Consider the following 16,517-nt stretch of genomic DNA (forward strand, 5'->3'; position numbering starts at 1 on the left):
TCCAAGCGTGGTTGAGCTAGATTAAGATGTAAATGGGAAATGTTTAACAAAATATATAAAAAGACAACATAGATAATATTAATTTGTGGTTTTTAAGTCAATATATGGCCCCCAGGGATCCATTTCTATTTCAATTTGATACCACAGGTCAGAGCAGCAGGTTGAATCTAACAAGATAAAATTTAATAGTGAGAAACACACTTTGGGGGAAAAAAATCCACTTTCAAATCCAAGATGGGGAGTGAGGAGGGGAGGGCACAGTTAAACAATAGTTGTTCTTCAAAAGATCTGGAGGTCTTAGTTAACTACCAGCTCGATACGAATCAACAGTATGCTGCGGCAGCCACAAGAAGCCTAATGCAGTCTCGAGCTCCACTAAGAGACCCGGAGGTTTCAGCAGCAGGGCGATGACCTGCGTACCCTGCCCTCCTCAGACCTTCTGGGGAGAACTGTGCTTGATTCTGCATGCGGAGAGTGTGGAGAGCAGGGCAAACAAGACGGTCAGTGGCCTTGAGTCTGTGACCTATGAGGGTTAGTTGCAGCAAAGGTTGGAGAAGAGATGATCTGAGGCTGGGGAGTGGGGAACAGAATGGCTACCTCCAGATATCTGAAGCCCTGTCACATAGAGAAGGTAGATTGTTCTCTCTGGTTTCGCTGGACAGAACCAGGAAAGGGTGGCAACTGCAAAGAGGTCAGTTCAGGCTTGGCATCGGAAAAGACTTGCTAATCATGCCAGCTGTCTTGTTAGGGCTCTCGTAGAAGTGCTGGGCTTCTCTTCAAGCAGATGCCCACTGCATGGATGTTACAGTTTAGATTTCCTTCATATATGGGTTGGACTAGGGGGGTGCTGAGGTCCCTGCCCCCCCCCCCCCGACTGTGAATTATATACACATGTATAACGTATACATTTTGTTACGTGTGTAAAACATCTTTTTAGGACTGGATCTATGACGTCATCTGTTTAGGGAGCTCCTGGGGATGAACCCCCTCTTCCAACCAACCTTTCTGCATCTTACAGCCTTACAGAGTCTGGGCAACCAAGACGCAGAGGACAGCAGGCCAGCTCTCTATCCATTATAACATCCACCATGCCTGTTTTCTTCAGGTTTAGTGATCTGAGTGAGATGTTGAAAAGAATTTAAAAACTGGGGCATTGGAGGATGAGATTAGTGACCTTGGGCAAGTCTCTAGACCTCTCTCGCTCTCGTTTCCTTATCTCTAAAATGGGAATAAGAATGCTTGCAACCTTCTCCCGGAGCTCTGATGAGGAAAGCCTTTTGTCAACTTTAAAATTCTTCACAAGGGAGTTAACAGTAGTTGATGTCGGAGATCCTTTCGAGAGCTTAAACTTCTGCATTCTACAGTGCCGAGCGGTGCTGTGCTTGTTCAGTCTGCACGTTCCCCAAGCAGTATGAGCATCTTCCTCATGGGGCGGTTGAGGGGAGCAAGTAAGCTCCTCCCAAAGAGCTTCACCCCCATCTAGTGAACCCGTCAGCTTCATCCGTGCACTAGGAAACAGAGAAAGATTCAACGACTACTGAACACCTAAAGCAGTTTTTGACATAGCCACAAGAACCACAATTCCCAGTAAGCCCCACTCTTCCCAGGCCGCCTCACAGACACTATCCTCTTACACTTCGGCCCCTCCTCCCGCCATCAACGTTGCATGCTGGGAATTGTAGTTCTAGCTTAGGGATGGGGAAGGGGAAAGGAAGGAAGAACTTAAACATTTTCGGGAATGTATTTTTCCTCAGTATGGGGAGCGACATACTCTCGATCCAATAGAAGTCCTACTGGGTCCTGTAAAGGCAAAGCCCTATGAGATTACAAGAACTCTTCTCCGGGGGACCTACAATATCCTGGAGAGCAAATTCTCCGGATAGCCAATTCACCACCAGGATAGTGGAGGGGCGGAACCCCTGGCCCCGGAAGGAGAGCGGTGATCGCTCCACCAGTCAAGCGACGGGTCTTCCAGCCAGTTGGAACCCGAAGGATGGGACCGGGGCCGTGCTTTACATCGGAGATTGGAAGAGAAGAGAAGGGCCGGCAGGATTGACAGAGAGTTCCGTTTGGGGCGGGGCTGAGGTCGCGGGGCCGCGCGTCGCGTCGGGGCGGCGGCGGGGACGCGCGCCTGGGGAAAGAGGTCGACTGTGCCGGGCGGAGGGGGCTGGGCAACCTAGGGGAGTCGCGTCCCGAAGGCGGCGGCGGCGGCGGCGGCGTCTCTGGCGGAGGCGGAGGCGGAGGCGGAGGCGGAGGGCGGGGAAGGAGGATGGAACCAGCTGGGGGCTGGGGCTGGTGCTGAGACGCGGCGCTTCTCCCTTCGTACGGCTCCTGGAAGTTGTGCGGGTGTTCGCCGGACGCCGGTGCCGCCCCTGCCGCTGCCGCTGCCGGCCGGGCTTGGCGGGAGAGCAGGCGGGCGGGAGGGGCCGCCGGGGCTGGCGGTGGTCGGGCAGGGAGGGGGGGAAGGGAAGGGGGAGCGACCTGGGGAAGACGGAGCGCGCTTTGCGCCGGGCGGGCGGGCGGCGGCGGGGGGGCCAGCGGCCGCAGCCGCCGGGAGGACGCGAGGCGATGGAACAAGTGGAGATCCTGAGGAAATTCATCCAGAGGGTCCAGGCCATGAAGAGCCCGGACCACAATGGGGAGGACAACTTCGCCCGGGACTTCATGGTGAGTTCTGCCCCGCCCGGGGTCGCTTTGTGTGGGTGCCCGTGCCTGAAGAGGGGGTGTCAGCGAGAGCCGGGGGCGACGGGGCGGACGCCCACCTGCCGGGCGCGGGGGCTCCTGCGGCCGCGGGGGGTGGGGCAGCCGCCGCCCCGAGCTCGGGTCCCGCGGAGCGGGAGTGGCTGTGAGGCGGCGGCTCCCTTCGTCGGTCTCGGAGACCACCTATTGTTCCCCCGCTGCCCCCGCCCCGGACACCCCCCAGGCTCTGGCGGGGCGCTGGGGTAAGTGGCTCTGGCACCTTCTCGCTGCCCTGAAGCCCCTCCTCGGTCCGCCCAGCTTTTTGCTTTGAGTGTCTGGAAAGGGTCAGGGCAGCGGGGGCTTGGGGCTGGCGTTTTCTTCCCAGTCCTGGCGTTTCCGGGGGGGGGGGGGGTAAGGGAGAAGGGTGCAATCGGTGTGTAGGGCGCATGAAGCAACTCCATGGGGTGTCTGGAGCTCTGGGTGGTTGGATTGGGGGAGGACTGGACCGCGCCTGGGTATCGCAGGTTCTCCCCCAGGTTTGCAGGAGGCATCTCCTGGAGAGAACGTGTTCAGTGTACCAAGATGTCCATAGCTTCCTGCCTGGAGCCCACGTTATTGGGGTCGTGTGTGTGTGAGGTGGAGGACAGCAGGGAAATAATGCTGAAGGAAGCCTTTTCCTAGGGGATTTTGTGCAAGGCAATGGAGGGGATGTGAATATCACTTCCTATCCGGGGTGGGGGTGGGGAACTTGGGAACAATAGTTGGGATGGGGCGGAGGCGATGGTTCTCTGGGCTGGAGGCCTGAACTGGGAGATAACCTTCCTCACTCTTCCTCCCCCTTGTGCCCCCCTCCCATTCAGTGTCGGGGCTGGACAGATGGGAAGGACGTAAAGTTGTCTGCAGGTAGATGAGTTCAGTGAGGTTAGATATCTGGAGAAGGGGAGCTCATAAAGGCAACATCCTTCCATTTTCTATTCACCCCCCCCCCCCTTTTTTTCTGGACAATGACCCCTCAAGAATTATTTCCCGTCCTGGGAGGAGGCGGTGGGAGGTGGCCGGTGGCTGCTGTTGCTCCTACGGATATTGCGCAAGACTCTGGGGCGTTGGAAACCCTGGAGGTCTGAGGAATGGAGGAGGAAGCGGGACTTTGGGAAGTGCTTACTCCTTCCAGGGCTGGTTTGGGGAGAGGGAGTTAAAAGCTGAGATCTGCTTGGGAAGGATTTTGCTCCTGAGGGAGCATAGTCTCATAACTATATTTAGAAAATGAAAAAGATGTAGTGCTGGCATCCACAGAGAGGGCTGGGGAGAAAACATCCAAACGAAGAGAGCAGATGGATTTCTTTTAAGGTTCAGGTTATCCTTAGGCTAAAGCAAAGTACCCACTGACTTGAGGTTAAAGCTTTACTGCAGAATTCCCTACTCACATGTAGGGAATTTAGATGGTAGATTTTAAAATGAATTGTGATGACTTTACAGAGCCTTGTGATTTTTCGTGTTTTTTTTCCTGAAACCTGTAACATAAGATAAGGAACAAAGATAGGTTGATGACCATAATTTGAAGCTTATTTCGAAAATGTATATTTGGGCTGCAGTGATAAAATTTTACCCAGGAGAAAAAAAGAAAAGAGTGTATGGCAAGTGGTTTAACCCTATCAGCCGGAAATGGCTATTTTTCTTTGATTTGTGTGTTTCATTCATTCTTTTTCTGTGCTTTTTGAGAAATAGAGCTACATTTAGGAGGAAAATGTAAATAAGTTATTTTGTTTTGGTTTTTTTTGATAAGAATTTTCAGTATGTTGAGATAATTTGAAATGGAGTCATTCTTCAAAGTAACTGGGATTTGGGGAGGTCCTATTTTAAATTTTTTTTTACTACACCATGATGGATGAAGATGTTTACTTTAAAATATAAACTTCCAGAAATAATTTTTTTCAGTGCTAAGGAATGAAAGAAATAGAGGAGTTGTAATCTTTGCTCATCTCTTCATTTGTTTTCTTGTTATTCTAGCTCTTCTTGGATACTTTTATCTACTTCACTTAGATACTTGAGACTTTTTCTTATGAAGGAGAAGAATTACATAATTTAATGATTCGGTACCTGTAGCTTTATGATCATTACCTCAGGTTCAGGTTCCCAATACTAGTATATCTTTAGGGAAATGTGAAATACCTTTTGGGACTTTTCTTAGATTCCTTTGAGTTGTGTAGAGGCCGCTTTTCTCTCATTGCCCTGGGGAAGAAAACTTGTGTACTCTACGTTTTAGACACAAGCCTTCCAGGGATAAATTATTAATTAAACTATTTCATTTCTGAGTATATCTGCTTAGGGAGAGAGAAATAAAAAAATGTCAATCTCAGTTTGCTTCCATAATTATAAGGCATTGCTTGGTGACTCCAGTTCCAAGGTTTGATGACTAAGGTCTGTCTCATCACACCAACTCTAAAACCAAAAGGAAGCAACTTATCTGATTGCTTTGTGTTCTCTCTTGACTAAGAGGCAGCCAGACTTGATTGTCAGACATTGTGATGTAGTTTCTCTCCTGAAACTGGCATATGTGTGGAGATATGTAAATAAAACCTCTAAAACGTATTTGTTGCCATAGAAAGGGATTTATAAGCTTTTAGGACTTACCTTAGAAATCATCTAGTGCAACCCATTCATTATACAGATTTGTTTAAATTGTTTAAGGACTGACTGTGCATGCAAGCCACTCTGCTAGAGTTGTGACAAAAACCCAAAATCGTTCTTATAATAGGATCTTAAAGTTAGAGCTCAGAAAGACCTCAAAAAAGTCATCAGCTGTTGAGTTTTGCAGTTGAGGAAACTGAAGCCTAGAGAAATGAAGTGTCTTGCCTATGATCACTAAGGTAGTGAGTGGCAATACTGGGATTTGAACTCTGGTCTTCTGATTCCAAATCCAGCACTGCACCATTGTGATCTCTCCTCAACTTATATTGTACTGGTCGAGCATACTGGGGCCCAAAGAGATTGTGGTTTACTTCAGGATACATTGTATATAGAGTCCAAACCCTTTTCTTCTGATTTGATCAAATGCTCTTTGCACAAATTTGAGATAAGCGTCTGCATATTTTTTGCCTTTTAGGTCGTCATGCATTGTACAAATGGGCCTTCTAGGTGGAAATCTTTTGTAATATGTCAGTCTGGAGTTTGAGAGGGAAGTTGTGTAAATTTGTGTGTATGTGTGGGAACTGTTTTTGTAGAGATGACTGGAATCAGTGAGATTTTTTGGAGATAGAGGATCACATCTAGCCTTAAGTGGTTGAGGAAAGAAAGAGAAAAAGGGTGAGAGATAGTTTAGAATTAATCTTTACCCTAAAACTTACTATTATTCTAGATTTTAAAACTACATTTTGAAAGGGATTATTCTGTAGTACTACTGGCAGTGGCAATAGTCTTAGGTCAGCAGGTTCAACACCCTCATTTTATAAATGGAGAAACTGAAGTCCAAAGGTGGTTGGGTAACTTACACAGTGACAGAACTAGGGCTAGAAGTTAAAATTTTAGTAGCTGAATCTTGAAAAATGTTTACATTTCATTGGTCCCTACAATAGCTTAATTGGGTGACAATGGGCAAGCTTCAGTTTACTCATCTGTAAAATAAGATCCTTGTACTGTCTTCTCACAAGGTAGTTGTAAGAAAAGCCTTTTGAAAATCTTAAAAATGTTATAAAAATTGTAGCTATTCAAATATGGAGAAACAGCAGAAAATTCCCTGTCAGAAATTAACTGTAGAAACTGTTAGCATTTTTGATTTTGCAGGCAATTATCAAACCTAGGGGAAAAAATTTAAAACATATATTTGTATTTATTGGTTAGAAGAATTTAATAAAGCTAACGCCAATATATTGTAGTACTATCTGTAACAAGTCTTTGTAATATTAATAGAGATAAATTCTTGTTTTAATTTCTTTGGGTAGCATGTAGCAATTAAAATAACACAGTTGAACAAATGCGAGCAGCCTTGTAGATAGATTCAAATAATCTTTAATACTTAGCCATGCTTCGATGTTATCATAGCAGTAATGCTATTTCAGGGTACTGATATTTACAAAGTACAGAAATAGTGTACAGGGTAATTTTGTTGAATTAAAATTATAAGTTGTGGAATAGCACTTTAAAACAATCTTTTATTATCTTGGCCTGTAAAACTTTTACATAAAGGAATAAGGGTAAAAGGATTGTTTCAATGAAATGTTTTAGACTCACCTAATATGCATCCAAGAAAAGATATGGAAGGTAGGCTAGTCGTCTGACACTTAATCCTTGTGTGACCTTGGGCTAGTCACTTTACCTCATGGTACACCATTCAATTCCTTAAGACTTTTTGGTACTGCTGTATGGTTGGCTGAGGATTTAAAAGAGAAAAAGGAAATAACCCTTTGCTTATAATTATGGGGACAAGGGGACACCAAGATACACTGTATACCTAGTTGCTATAATATGAATAGGGAACATAGGAAAGAAAGAGATCTAGGAATATTTGAATTGAGAAAGGAAACACTTACTAGTTGAGGGGGATAGTGGCACCATAGCTGAACCTTGAAGAAATTATAAGGATTTTCAGAATGGCAGGATTTTTTCACTGCAATATTTTTGGAATTAAGGGTATAAAAGTAAGAAACTTAGGGTTAGTATTCTCATTAGTTAAAAGTTAAAAATAAAATTTAAATGAATTGACTCATCCTACTAAGCAAGATACAGAGAAGGTGAACACTAGTAATTGACATTAACTTTCTGGGAAGTCTTCTGTAAGAGATTTGAGAGGGAAATGTTGATTATTTTTTCTGCTCTATCAAACATTTTATTTCTTTTAAAAATTAAAGAAGTTCAGTGATGCTTTTAACTGCCATTTCTGGTAGAAAGCATTACATTTTAGGCCATTTTCATTACTCAAACTATTGTTAAACCAATTAAGTGATAACAACAGAAATAAATGCAAAGTCAAAACCCCATGAAGGTTAAGAAGAGGTAAACTTCAGTAATGTGTAAATTAATGAAATCAGAGTGCCTAGATAGTTCTTGTACCTGCAGGGTCTGGTTTCATGGGGAACCAGTTTTATTATAAGAAAGGGTTGATGTACAGCATACTTGGGATGGGGCTCTAAATGGTGATGACAATAATGATTGCTCCGAGACTCAGGGCTTCTTCATGGTGAAGGTGTTTCTTGTGTAAAGAAAAAAAATCAGCATTTATAAGCATTTTGAGCATGGTCAAAACGTTTAGGGGCAACCTAGCTACAATTATGGAGACAGTGCTAAGCAGAGAATTCCTTTGTCTTGGAACCTTTGTAAAAAGGATAGAGATTTTACTGAATTTAGCTAACAAAAAAAAAAATCCCTCATATATTGTGATATCTTCCTAAAGAAATATTGGCATGGATGCTGTGGAAGAGCTAATTTATTGAATCTAAAATTTAATCAGAATTCAAAAGCAAATGGACTTTCCAGTATGAAAGTTATATATGTATTTATGAAGCGGTTTAATATATGGGCTTCTGTTGATTCTATATTTTAAAAAATTATGTTGTACTTGCTGAATTACTGAAGTGTATAGAAAATTTGTAGAATAATTCTTAAATGGTAATGTTTGTTTTAAAAAAATGTGCCATAGTGCTATATGTTTATTCTCTTTACTCTTTCCCAATTCTAATTTGTCATAAATATATTTTGTATATATCTGTCATATAGGATGAACTGTATAGGGGAGAGCCTAGAAGTAGGTAAATATAACAGTCACACTGACACACTGAGTGTCATAATTAAAATAGGGGAACATATAATGGTTGACCAGAGAGGGATGGTTGGAGGTTAATGTACTTAAATCTGACTGCTTATCCAACATTTTTAAAAGAAGCTAGAGATTGTTTTTTAATGAGAAGAGACAGGTTTTTTTTTTTTTTTTAATTATTCAAGGTAATATTTGGTTAAATACTTAGAAGTGCATGGTCAGACATTTGGATTTGATGGGAAATTAGGGAGTATAATATTTATAGCTTCAGAGAATGTTTAGAGGCAGCCAGGTGGCAGAGTGGATAGAGTTGGGAACATCTGTGTTCAAATTTGACCCATGACACTTACCAACTGTGACTCTGGGCAGGACCTTTGATCTTTGCCTTAGTTTCCTAACCTGTAATGGTGATTTGTAGCACCTACCTCCCAGGGTAGTGAGGATAAAATGAGATATTTATAAAGCTCTTTACAACTTAGCTTTGCACAACTAATATATGAATATTAGTTATCATTATTATTATTCTTGAGAAAGTTTTGGTGACAGCATAGTAAGGTAGGGGGAGGAAAAGGCAGAGAAATTGACTAGGACTTACTTCTACTATAAAGATAATAATTGAACAAAATGCAGGAAATTATTTTATGGTCTTGTTTAGTTTAATTAAATTTATAGCTTATGATAGATTTATCAGTTATTACTATAGACATATTGTTCTGTTATCGTATAATTTTCTTTTAAAAAAGCTCTAATGGTTTTTTAGAATCATTGACACTTTCTAATACTCCTCTTCCTCCAACTCCAACTCCCACACTTTTTTATAACAAAGAAGTACAGTTAAGCAAAACAAACTGACACGTAGACTTATGTCTGAGAGCATCTGCCTCATTATGCATCTGTAGTCTTAACATCTTTCAACTGAAAGGAAGTATGTTTCATCATCAGTCAGGCCTCTGGAGTCAAGATTGGTCACTGCATTTGATTTGAGTTCTGATGTCTTTTAGTATTGTTTCCCTTTATTTTATCGTGGTCATTGTATATATTCTTTTAGTTATGCGTAGTTGCATTATGCATCTTTTCATCTAAGTTTTACTAGGTTTCTTTAAATTTCTTACATTTGTCGTATTTTATATATAGTGCTATTCCATTACTTTTATATTACAGTTTTAAGCCATTTTCTAATTGGTACCTACTTTGTTTTCTGGTGTTTTTTCTGCCACAAAAAGTATTGTTATTAATATTTTGGTACCATAGTTCCAAATTGTTTCTCAAAATGGTTGGACAGATTCACTCCTTCACCTGAAATATATTTATATGCCTATTTTCCCATAGTCCTTCTAACATTGTTAACATTTTTTATGATTTTTCCTAATTTGCTGGTGTGGGTTAAAATTGTTTTAATGTGCACTTGCACATTGCAGTTGTTTTAATGTGCACTTCTCTTATTCATGACTTGAAACATTTTTTCTTATGGTAGTTGATAGTTCCATTTCTTTTTTTTCTTTTGGAAAATTTTATCTTTTTGGACCACTTATACACTAGGGCCATCAGTTAACTATATATTTTGGCATCAGTGCTTTATCTGGAGTATTTCATAGAAAGATTTTCCTATGAATTTCCTGTTTTTATTCTCAGTTGTCAAATTGATTTTTTTTTTTGTGCAAAGCAATTTTATATAATAAAAAAATTGTCTGCTTTGTCTTTTGTCCTTTAAACCATAGATAAGGTATTTCTTCCTATTTACCTGGTTTTGTTTTTATGACCTTTTATTTTAAGTTCACTTATCCCTTGGAAATTATTTTGGAATGTAGTATAAGATGTTCATATAAACCTAATTGCTGGCAAACTGCTTTTCAGTTTTTTTGTTCTAGTTCTTGTTAATTTGGGAGCCCTCCTTTTAATTTAAATTCTTGGATTTATTGAACACTGACCTACTCTGTTCATTGCCATGGCTCTTGGTTATCCACTCAATTCCAGTGATGTATTTTTCCTTTTCACCAGCAAAAATATGTTTTATAATTACCACTTTATAATGTACTTTGAGATTATTTATCTTTTGTTTTTTTAAAGGAATTTTTAGTTTTTTTCTTACTATTAAATTTTGTTTGTTCAAGGCTTTTTAATTAAAAAAAAAGAATCAGAAATTGTCTTTAATTCTACAGAGTAATCTCCTTGGAAGTCTGACATTTCACTAAGTGTGTAGATTTGGTAATGAATGCAATTTTAAGCAGTGAAAATCTCCTTTTTCCCTTCACTTTTTGATCAGACAAGCAAATGGTTTTGTATGTTTGCTGGGCCTTTTAAAAAAAATGAAAACTAGCTCTTAGCTCAGTTTATTATTTTCATAGTCTTTTTGTGTTCAGTTATATTTCTTTGGTTTTCATGACTTGTGTATTTCTGCTTTGTGATTATTAGTTTATTTGCTTCATAGTTTTTGGAGTTGTATGCTCAATTCATCGATCTTTATTTTCAAGTTTTCCTTATTGGTTCTTATTTTTATTACATTACCTGCAAAGAATGTATGTGATACTTTTGCCTTCACTTTTTTGAATTCTTTATGTCTTAGTACATGGTCAGTTTTTATAAAGATACATATTTTAATTCAACCTTTCTTTTTAACTCTGTCCATCTTTATTTTTTAATGAGCATATTTATTTCCATTAACATGCATAGCTATGATTAGTAGATTTATTTTCCTGTCTGCCATCTTCTTTTACAAAGTTTCTTCTCTTCCTCCCTCCCATCCCCTCCCCCATTCCTCACTTTGGAAGAAAGAATGAAGTAGGAAAAAAGCAATGCAACCCTCCGTAGATAGCAGTAGTTTATTTTGCTTAGAGTTGTCTGGTCTCAGACCTTTCTCTCCTTTTTGACCTTTTTCTCTTTTTATTCTTTTGTAATAGGTAGTTTATTTTGTTAGTGACTACCCTTGCCCCAATTTTACCTGTGATTCTAATATTTTATTAAGCATTTCAGCATTTTATTAACTACTTAATGTGTACCAGGGGACTGTGCTAGGGATATAAAGAAATAATTGAAGCAACTAGAGGTTACGTTTTACCAGGGAGACAACATGCACCTACATAAGTACTACATACATATTATAGACAAAATTCAGGATAATTTTTGCCTGGGAAAGCTCTAATGTAGGAGTTGTCATCTAAGTTGAACTTTGAAGGAAATAAGGGATTCTAAACGAAGGAAGTGAGTAGGGCCTGTCTTCCAGGAATGGGAGATTGCCCTTACAAAGAAGGGCATAGAGGCAGGAGATGGAATGCTGTTTTCTGAGGAATACCATTTTGGCTTGTATGGGAGGGGTTCAATGTATGGGGGAAAGAGCTCCACCCAACCATGTTATATATATGTATATACAGATGTATGTATGCGTGTCATCCTTGGCCTTGAGGAGACATCTGTTCACAAAGGAGTCTCTTAATAAACCTCTTCCACAAGAGAGCTTTGCTTCTGGACTTAACTTTTTTGGGCTTGAATTTATTCCTGGTATATCTTGGCCTCTGAAGAAAGGGTAAAGCTTTTTCTTGAACTCTCTGTCTCATGCCCACATAGTAAAGTAGAACTATAGAGCAGAATATCTAAAACATTACATTTGATTAATGTCTGGGGTCTCCTCAGAAGGGGTTAACAGTTCTTTTTTAGAAGACTTGATTATATTTTATATATTATTTTATATTTTAGCTCTTTGAATATGTTAAAATTTATTTACTTTCCTTTCTTAAGTTTCTTTTGTTTGCTACCTTTGACTTTCTAAGAGTCTACAAGTAGAAGTAACCAATTTTATAAAGTCCGTTTTTCCTCACTGTAGGTTTAATGCTCAAATTTTTAAGATAAGATTCCTGGCTTTGTGTCTTTACTTTTTAGTATTATATTAGAATCTTTTATTTCCTCTCTTTTTGACCTTGTGTAATTGTGACAGCTTCCTTAATATTTATGCTTTCCTACCCATTATTAATAATTTCTCTTTAGCATAGGAGTTCAGGACTTTGGTGATTACATTTCTTGTTTTTTAAATTTGGGATTTCTAGTTTCCTTTTTTCTGGCTATGACTTGTGTATTTTGACTTTGCCATCTAATACCCAGTATTAGGTGAAAAAAAAGCTGGGAAGGATAGTAAATGTTAGATAATAGAATAATCAGTATCTAAAAGGATGTCTGTAGGTTGAAATAATGGGCTAACAAAATATAAAGTAAGGATGTATGTAAAGCCCTACATTTGCATTTTAAAAGCCAGTTGGATGCATTTATAATTTTTAGTAGCTTCGTATTAATATTCATAACATTTTCAGATTCAGACTTGTGTCATGGTTTTTCTTTTAAAAGCAAAGATTTTTTTTAAAGTTTAGCATCAAACAATTAAGCTTCCTTAGTAACTTTTTAACACAATCAATTTCTGCATGAAAAATGACTGTCACTCCCCAAATCTGTATTAAAAATTTTTTGTCCATTGATTACTAACTAATTTTTTCATGGTCATTGTTGGTTGGGTGTTTTTCTGTTATTTCATAAAAGTCCTTCTAAGACCTTTTTGTTTTTCTCATATTTTTCAGTGTTCACATTATAGTTTTCCATCACATTAGTGAACCACAATATTTCAGCTATAATTTTATTGTTGAATATTTAGGTTGCTTCCAGTTTTTTTTTTTGTACAATTACATAATGCTGCCATTTAGGAGATAGTTCTTTTTGTTCTTGATAATAATTCATGATGTATTCCTAGTAATGGAATTATTAGGTCGGAGACCATGATTGTTTTTGTGATTTATCATGTTCTGCCAGAGCACTCTCCAAAAAGATCCCACAAGTTGGCAGTTCTGCCAGTAATGAATGTGTGTATATTTGCATTGAGTTTGATTGCTTTTAGTTGTTTTCATCAATTAGATGGATTCGAGGTGGTACTTCAGAGTGATTTTGATTATCATCTCATTTTTCCAAATGATTTTCACAAGGTGTTTTTCTCACGTAAAGATTGTTAATTATTTACTTCATTTGTTATGGATTAGGGATTCCCATTTTGATTTCCTTATAGATGTCAGGTTTTTAAGTCTCTTTTACCACTCATATTTTCCCCAGTCTGCTGTTCTTTATTTTAAATACATTGTCTTTCCTGATTATTATTGCTCTAAGGATGCCTGTTGATCCTTTTCCTCATTTTTAGGGAGAAAATGTAAATTACTATATTGGAGTGATGTGTAGGATTTTGTGAGAACACTTTACAGCTCGCATATGGTCCATTCTAGAGTTCTGAAAGTATATATTGAGTAGTGTTGCATAGATGTGAATTGCTTTAAGTATGTACTTCCCATTTGTCTTTGATTTCAAGATGCCAATATATCTCTTAATGCATTCAGAAAATAAATACGTTGTCTTTGTTGTATAGAAATACTTGTATTTTGATGTAGTCAGACACATCTATTTTGTCACAAATTCTTCCTTTGACTGAAAATTTTTTTTACTTCTCTAATCGGGAAAAATATTTCTTTGTATTTCTAACATCATTTTTTGGGTTTATTTTATGTGTGTATGCACACACACATACACGTGTCTTATCATGCTGAGTAGGGTATAGTTGTTTTTTTTAACATGTCCCTTGGACATTGGGCTGGGAAGGTTTAATATAATATAATTTAATAGTTTCACATGGTAAATCCCTACTTATTTGGAATTCTACTCTAACACTATATTATTAACATGAGTTAAGTAGAAACACAGTGTAGATTTTTTTTAACTTGAGCAATTAAATATTTTCAGATTTTTTATTCTTAAAATGATGCTACCTGGAGTTTCAATATGGTACACAAAAATCTTTTATTTCCTTAATATTTCTGCAGTTCATTTAATGAAATAGTGCATATTACTAAAGGAAGAGAAACATGGTAGCCAAGAAAGGTAGTGCATTCTTGAGCTTAATTAAGAGGCATAATGTCTTGGACTAGGAGGGGAATAGCTTCATTCTACTCTGTTCTAATCAGGAGTATTGTGTTAAATTCTAGACATCTCCATTTGGGAGAGTATATTGATTAAATTAGAGACTATTTAGAGTGGGCAGCCAGAATAGTGAAGGGCCCTGAAATGATACCCCCTAAATAAAAATCATTAAAGTAATTGGGGATATTTAGCCTGGAGAAGATAAGACTTAATTGAGGACATGTTGTTAATAAATATTTTGAGGTTTGTCATATGGAAGAAGTAGATTTATTCTTCATGATCCCAGAAGGCAGAACTTGGAGCAATGTGTGGGAGTTACAAATAGACATTTGGACTTTTAAGGAAAAATTCATCAATAGTCTTTAAAGGCTGGATGATCACTTGTCAGGTGTGAATTAAGGAGGAAGTTCTTGTTCATGTATGAAGTAGACTAGAAAGGTTTCTGAGCTCTCTTCTATATATGGAAATTGCTTGCTTTTCTGCTTTTATATTCAGTTTTTAAAATTTTGAGGCAATATAGTTGACTTTCCCCTCCCCCTTCCCCTCATAGTCCAAAATACTAAAGTAAAAACACAAATTACTTTGTGCAGTCAAAACTCAGAGGAATTGAGTCATCTTTAATAGTAAAATGAGGTCTCTGAAGAGAACTCAGCAGCTCTAAGGAAAACACTTGATTATAGAAATATTGAAATTATAAAGAATAGTACTAGTGGAATGTAAAGTAAGATTGGGTTTGCTAAATGGAACTAAAAAGATGACCTAAATTTAACTTTGCGCAACCAAAAAGAGGGTATTGGTAATGAAAAATTTGGTTATGGAACCAGTGCCAATTGCCACAATTATTTCTTATGAAATAATTGCCATAATTTTAATAAAAGGATATCTGTTATAAATACAAAACTCATTATTGGTGAGTGTGAGTTTGTTGTATTAATTTCTATGAAATATCTGAACAAAATAAATTTAATATATTGTACATCAAAAAGTAGTATCTGATGAATTAGTTTCCAAATTATAGACTTAAAAAAGTTTCTTTAAAAGCATTATCTCTTAAATGTTACAGTAGAACCTTTCTGAGAGTGGTGGTACATGCCTGTAATTCTTGCTATTGGGGTCTGCTGAGGGTGGTGTTGAAGGCTCTGGAATTCTGGCATATGAAAAATTAAAATGCATTGTTAGGTGACCACACTCAGTCTGGCATCATCAGTATGATGAGTCCTCAAGAGCAGTGGGCTACCAGGCTTCCTAAGAGGGACAAAATTGGCTTACGTGTGAAATGTATCAGGTCAGAGTTTGTTTACTCATTAGTATGGGCCCTCTTTTTTTCTCCTTCTATACTTTTTAACTTGATGATCTCATTAGCTCCCATGAAGTCAATTACTATCTGTCTGCTGACTGACCTCCAGTCTTGAATCTCCAGCTACATATTAGACAACTCAAAGTAGATGTCTGGTAAGTATCTTCAGTTCAGTATGTCCAAAACTGAATTTATTATATTTACCCCCAAAGCTGCCCCCTTTCAAACTTGCTTATTACTGTTGAAGGTACCACTATCTTCACAGACTTCCCAGGCTTGCAACCTAGGTGTCATTCTCAACTCTTCCTCTCTCCTTTCATATCTTAAAAGATGATATCTAGGCTGTTTTTTTGATGATGGCTTTCAGGTAGTCCCATAATATTTAAATTGTCTCTCCTGGATCTGTTTTCCAGGTCACTTGTTTTTCCAATGAGATATTTCACATTGTCTGCTATGTTTTCATTCCTTTGGCTTTGTTTTATAATTTCTTTATTTTTCATGAAGCCATTAGCTTCCATCTGCTTCATTCTAATCTTTAAGGAATTATTTTCTTCAGTGACCTTTTGGACTTCCTTTTCTATCTGGTCAATTCTGCTTTTTAGGGCATTCTCCTTTTCTTGGAGGCTTTGGGTGTAGGAGGTCTGACTTTGTTGTCTTCTGTTTGTGTACTTTGGTCTTCCTTGTCACCAAGGTAAGATTTTATAGTTTGATTCTTTTTCTGGTTTTTGCTCATTTTCCCAGCTAATACTTGACTTTTGAGGTCTTTGTTAAAGTAGTTCTCTGCTTCTAGTGGGGGTGGAGGGTGTACTGTCAGCCGCTTGATCCCCCCACAATCTGTGGACCTAGAACTCCAGA

General features: G+C 38.7%; 1 protein-coding gene across 2 annotated transcripts in view; it reads left to right on the forward strand.

The window, feature by feature from the left end:
- The first annotated feature begins 2,105 nt into the window (after positions 1–2,105).
- PTPN12 (protein tyrosine phosphatase non-receptor type 12) overlaps positions 2,106–16,517 on the forward strand; it is a 96,731-nt gene continuing 82,319 nt past the window's right edge. For both annotated transcript variants that reach the window (XM_072653171.1, XM_072653172.1), the window contains exon 1: positions 2,106–2,667. In XM_072653171.1, the coding sequence (XP_072509272.1) occupies positions 2,569–2,667 (99 nt within the window). In that variant the 5' untranslated portion in view covers positions 2,106–2,568. The remainder of the gene's footprint in view (positions 2,668–16,517) is intronic.

This window comes from Notamacropus eugenii, chromosome 3 (assembly GCF_028372415.1).
Source record: "Notamacropus eugenii isolate mMacEug1 chromosome 3, mMacEug1.pri_v2, whole genome shotgun sequence".
NCBI lineage: Eukaryota > Metazoa > Chordata > Mammalia > Diprotodontia > Macropodidae > Notamacropus > Notamacropus eugenii.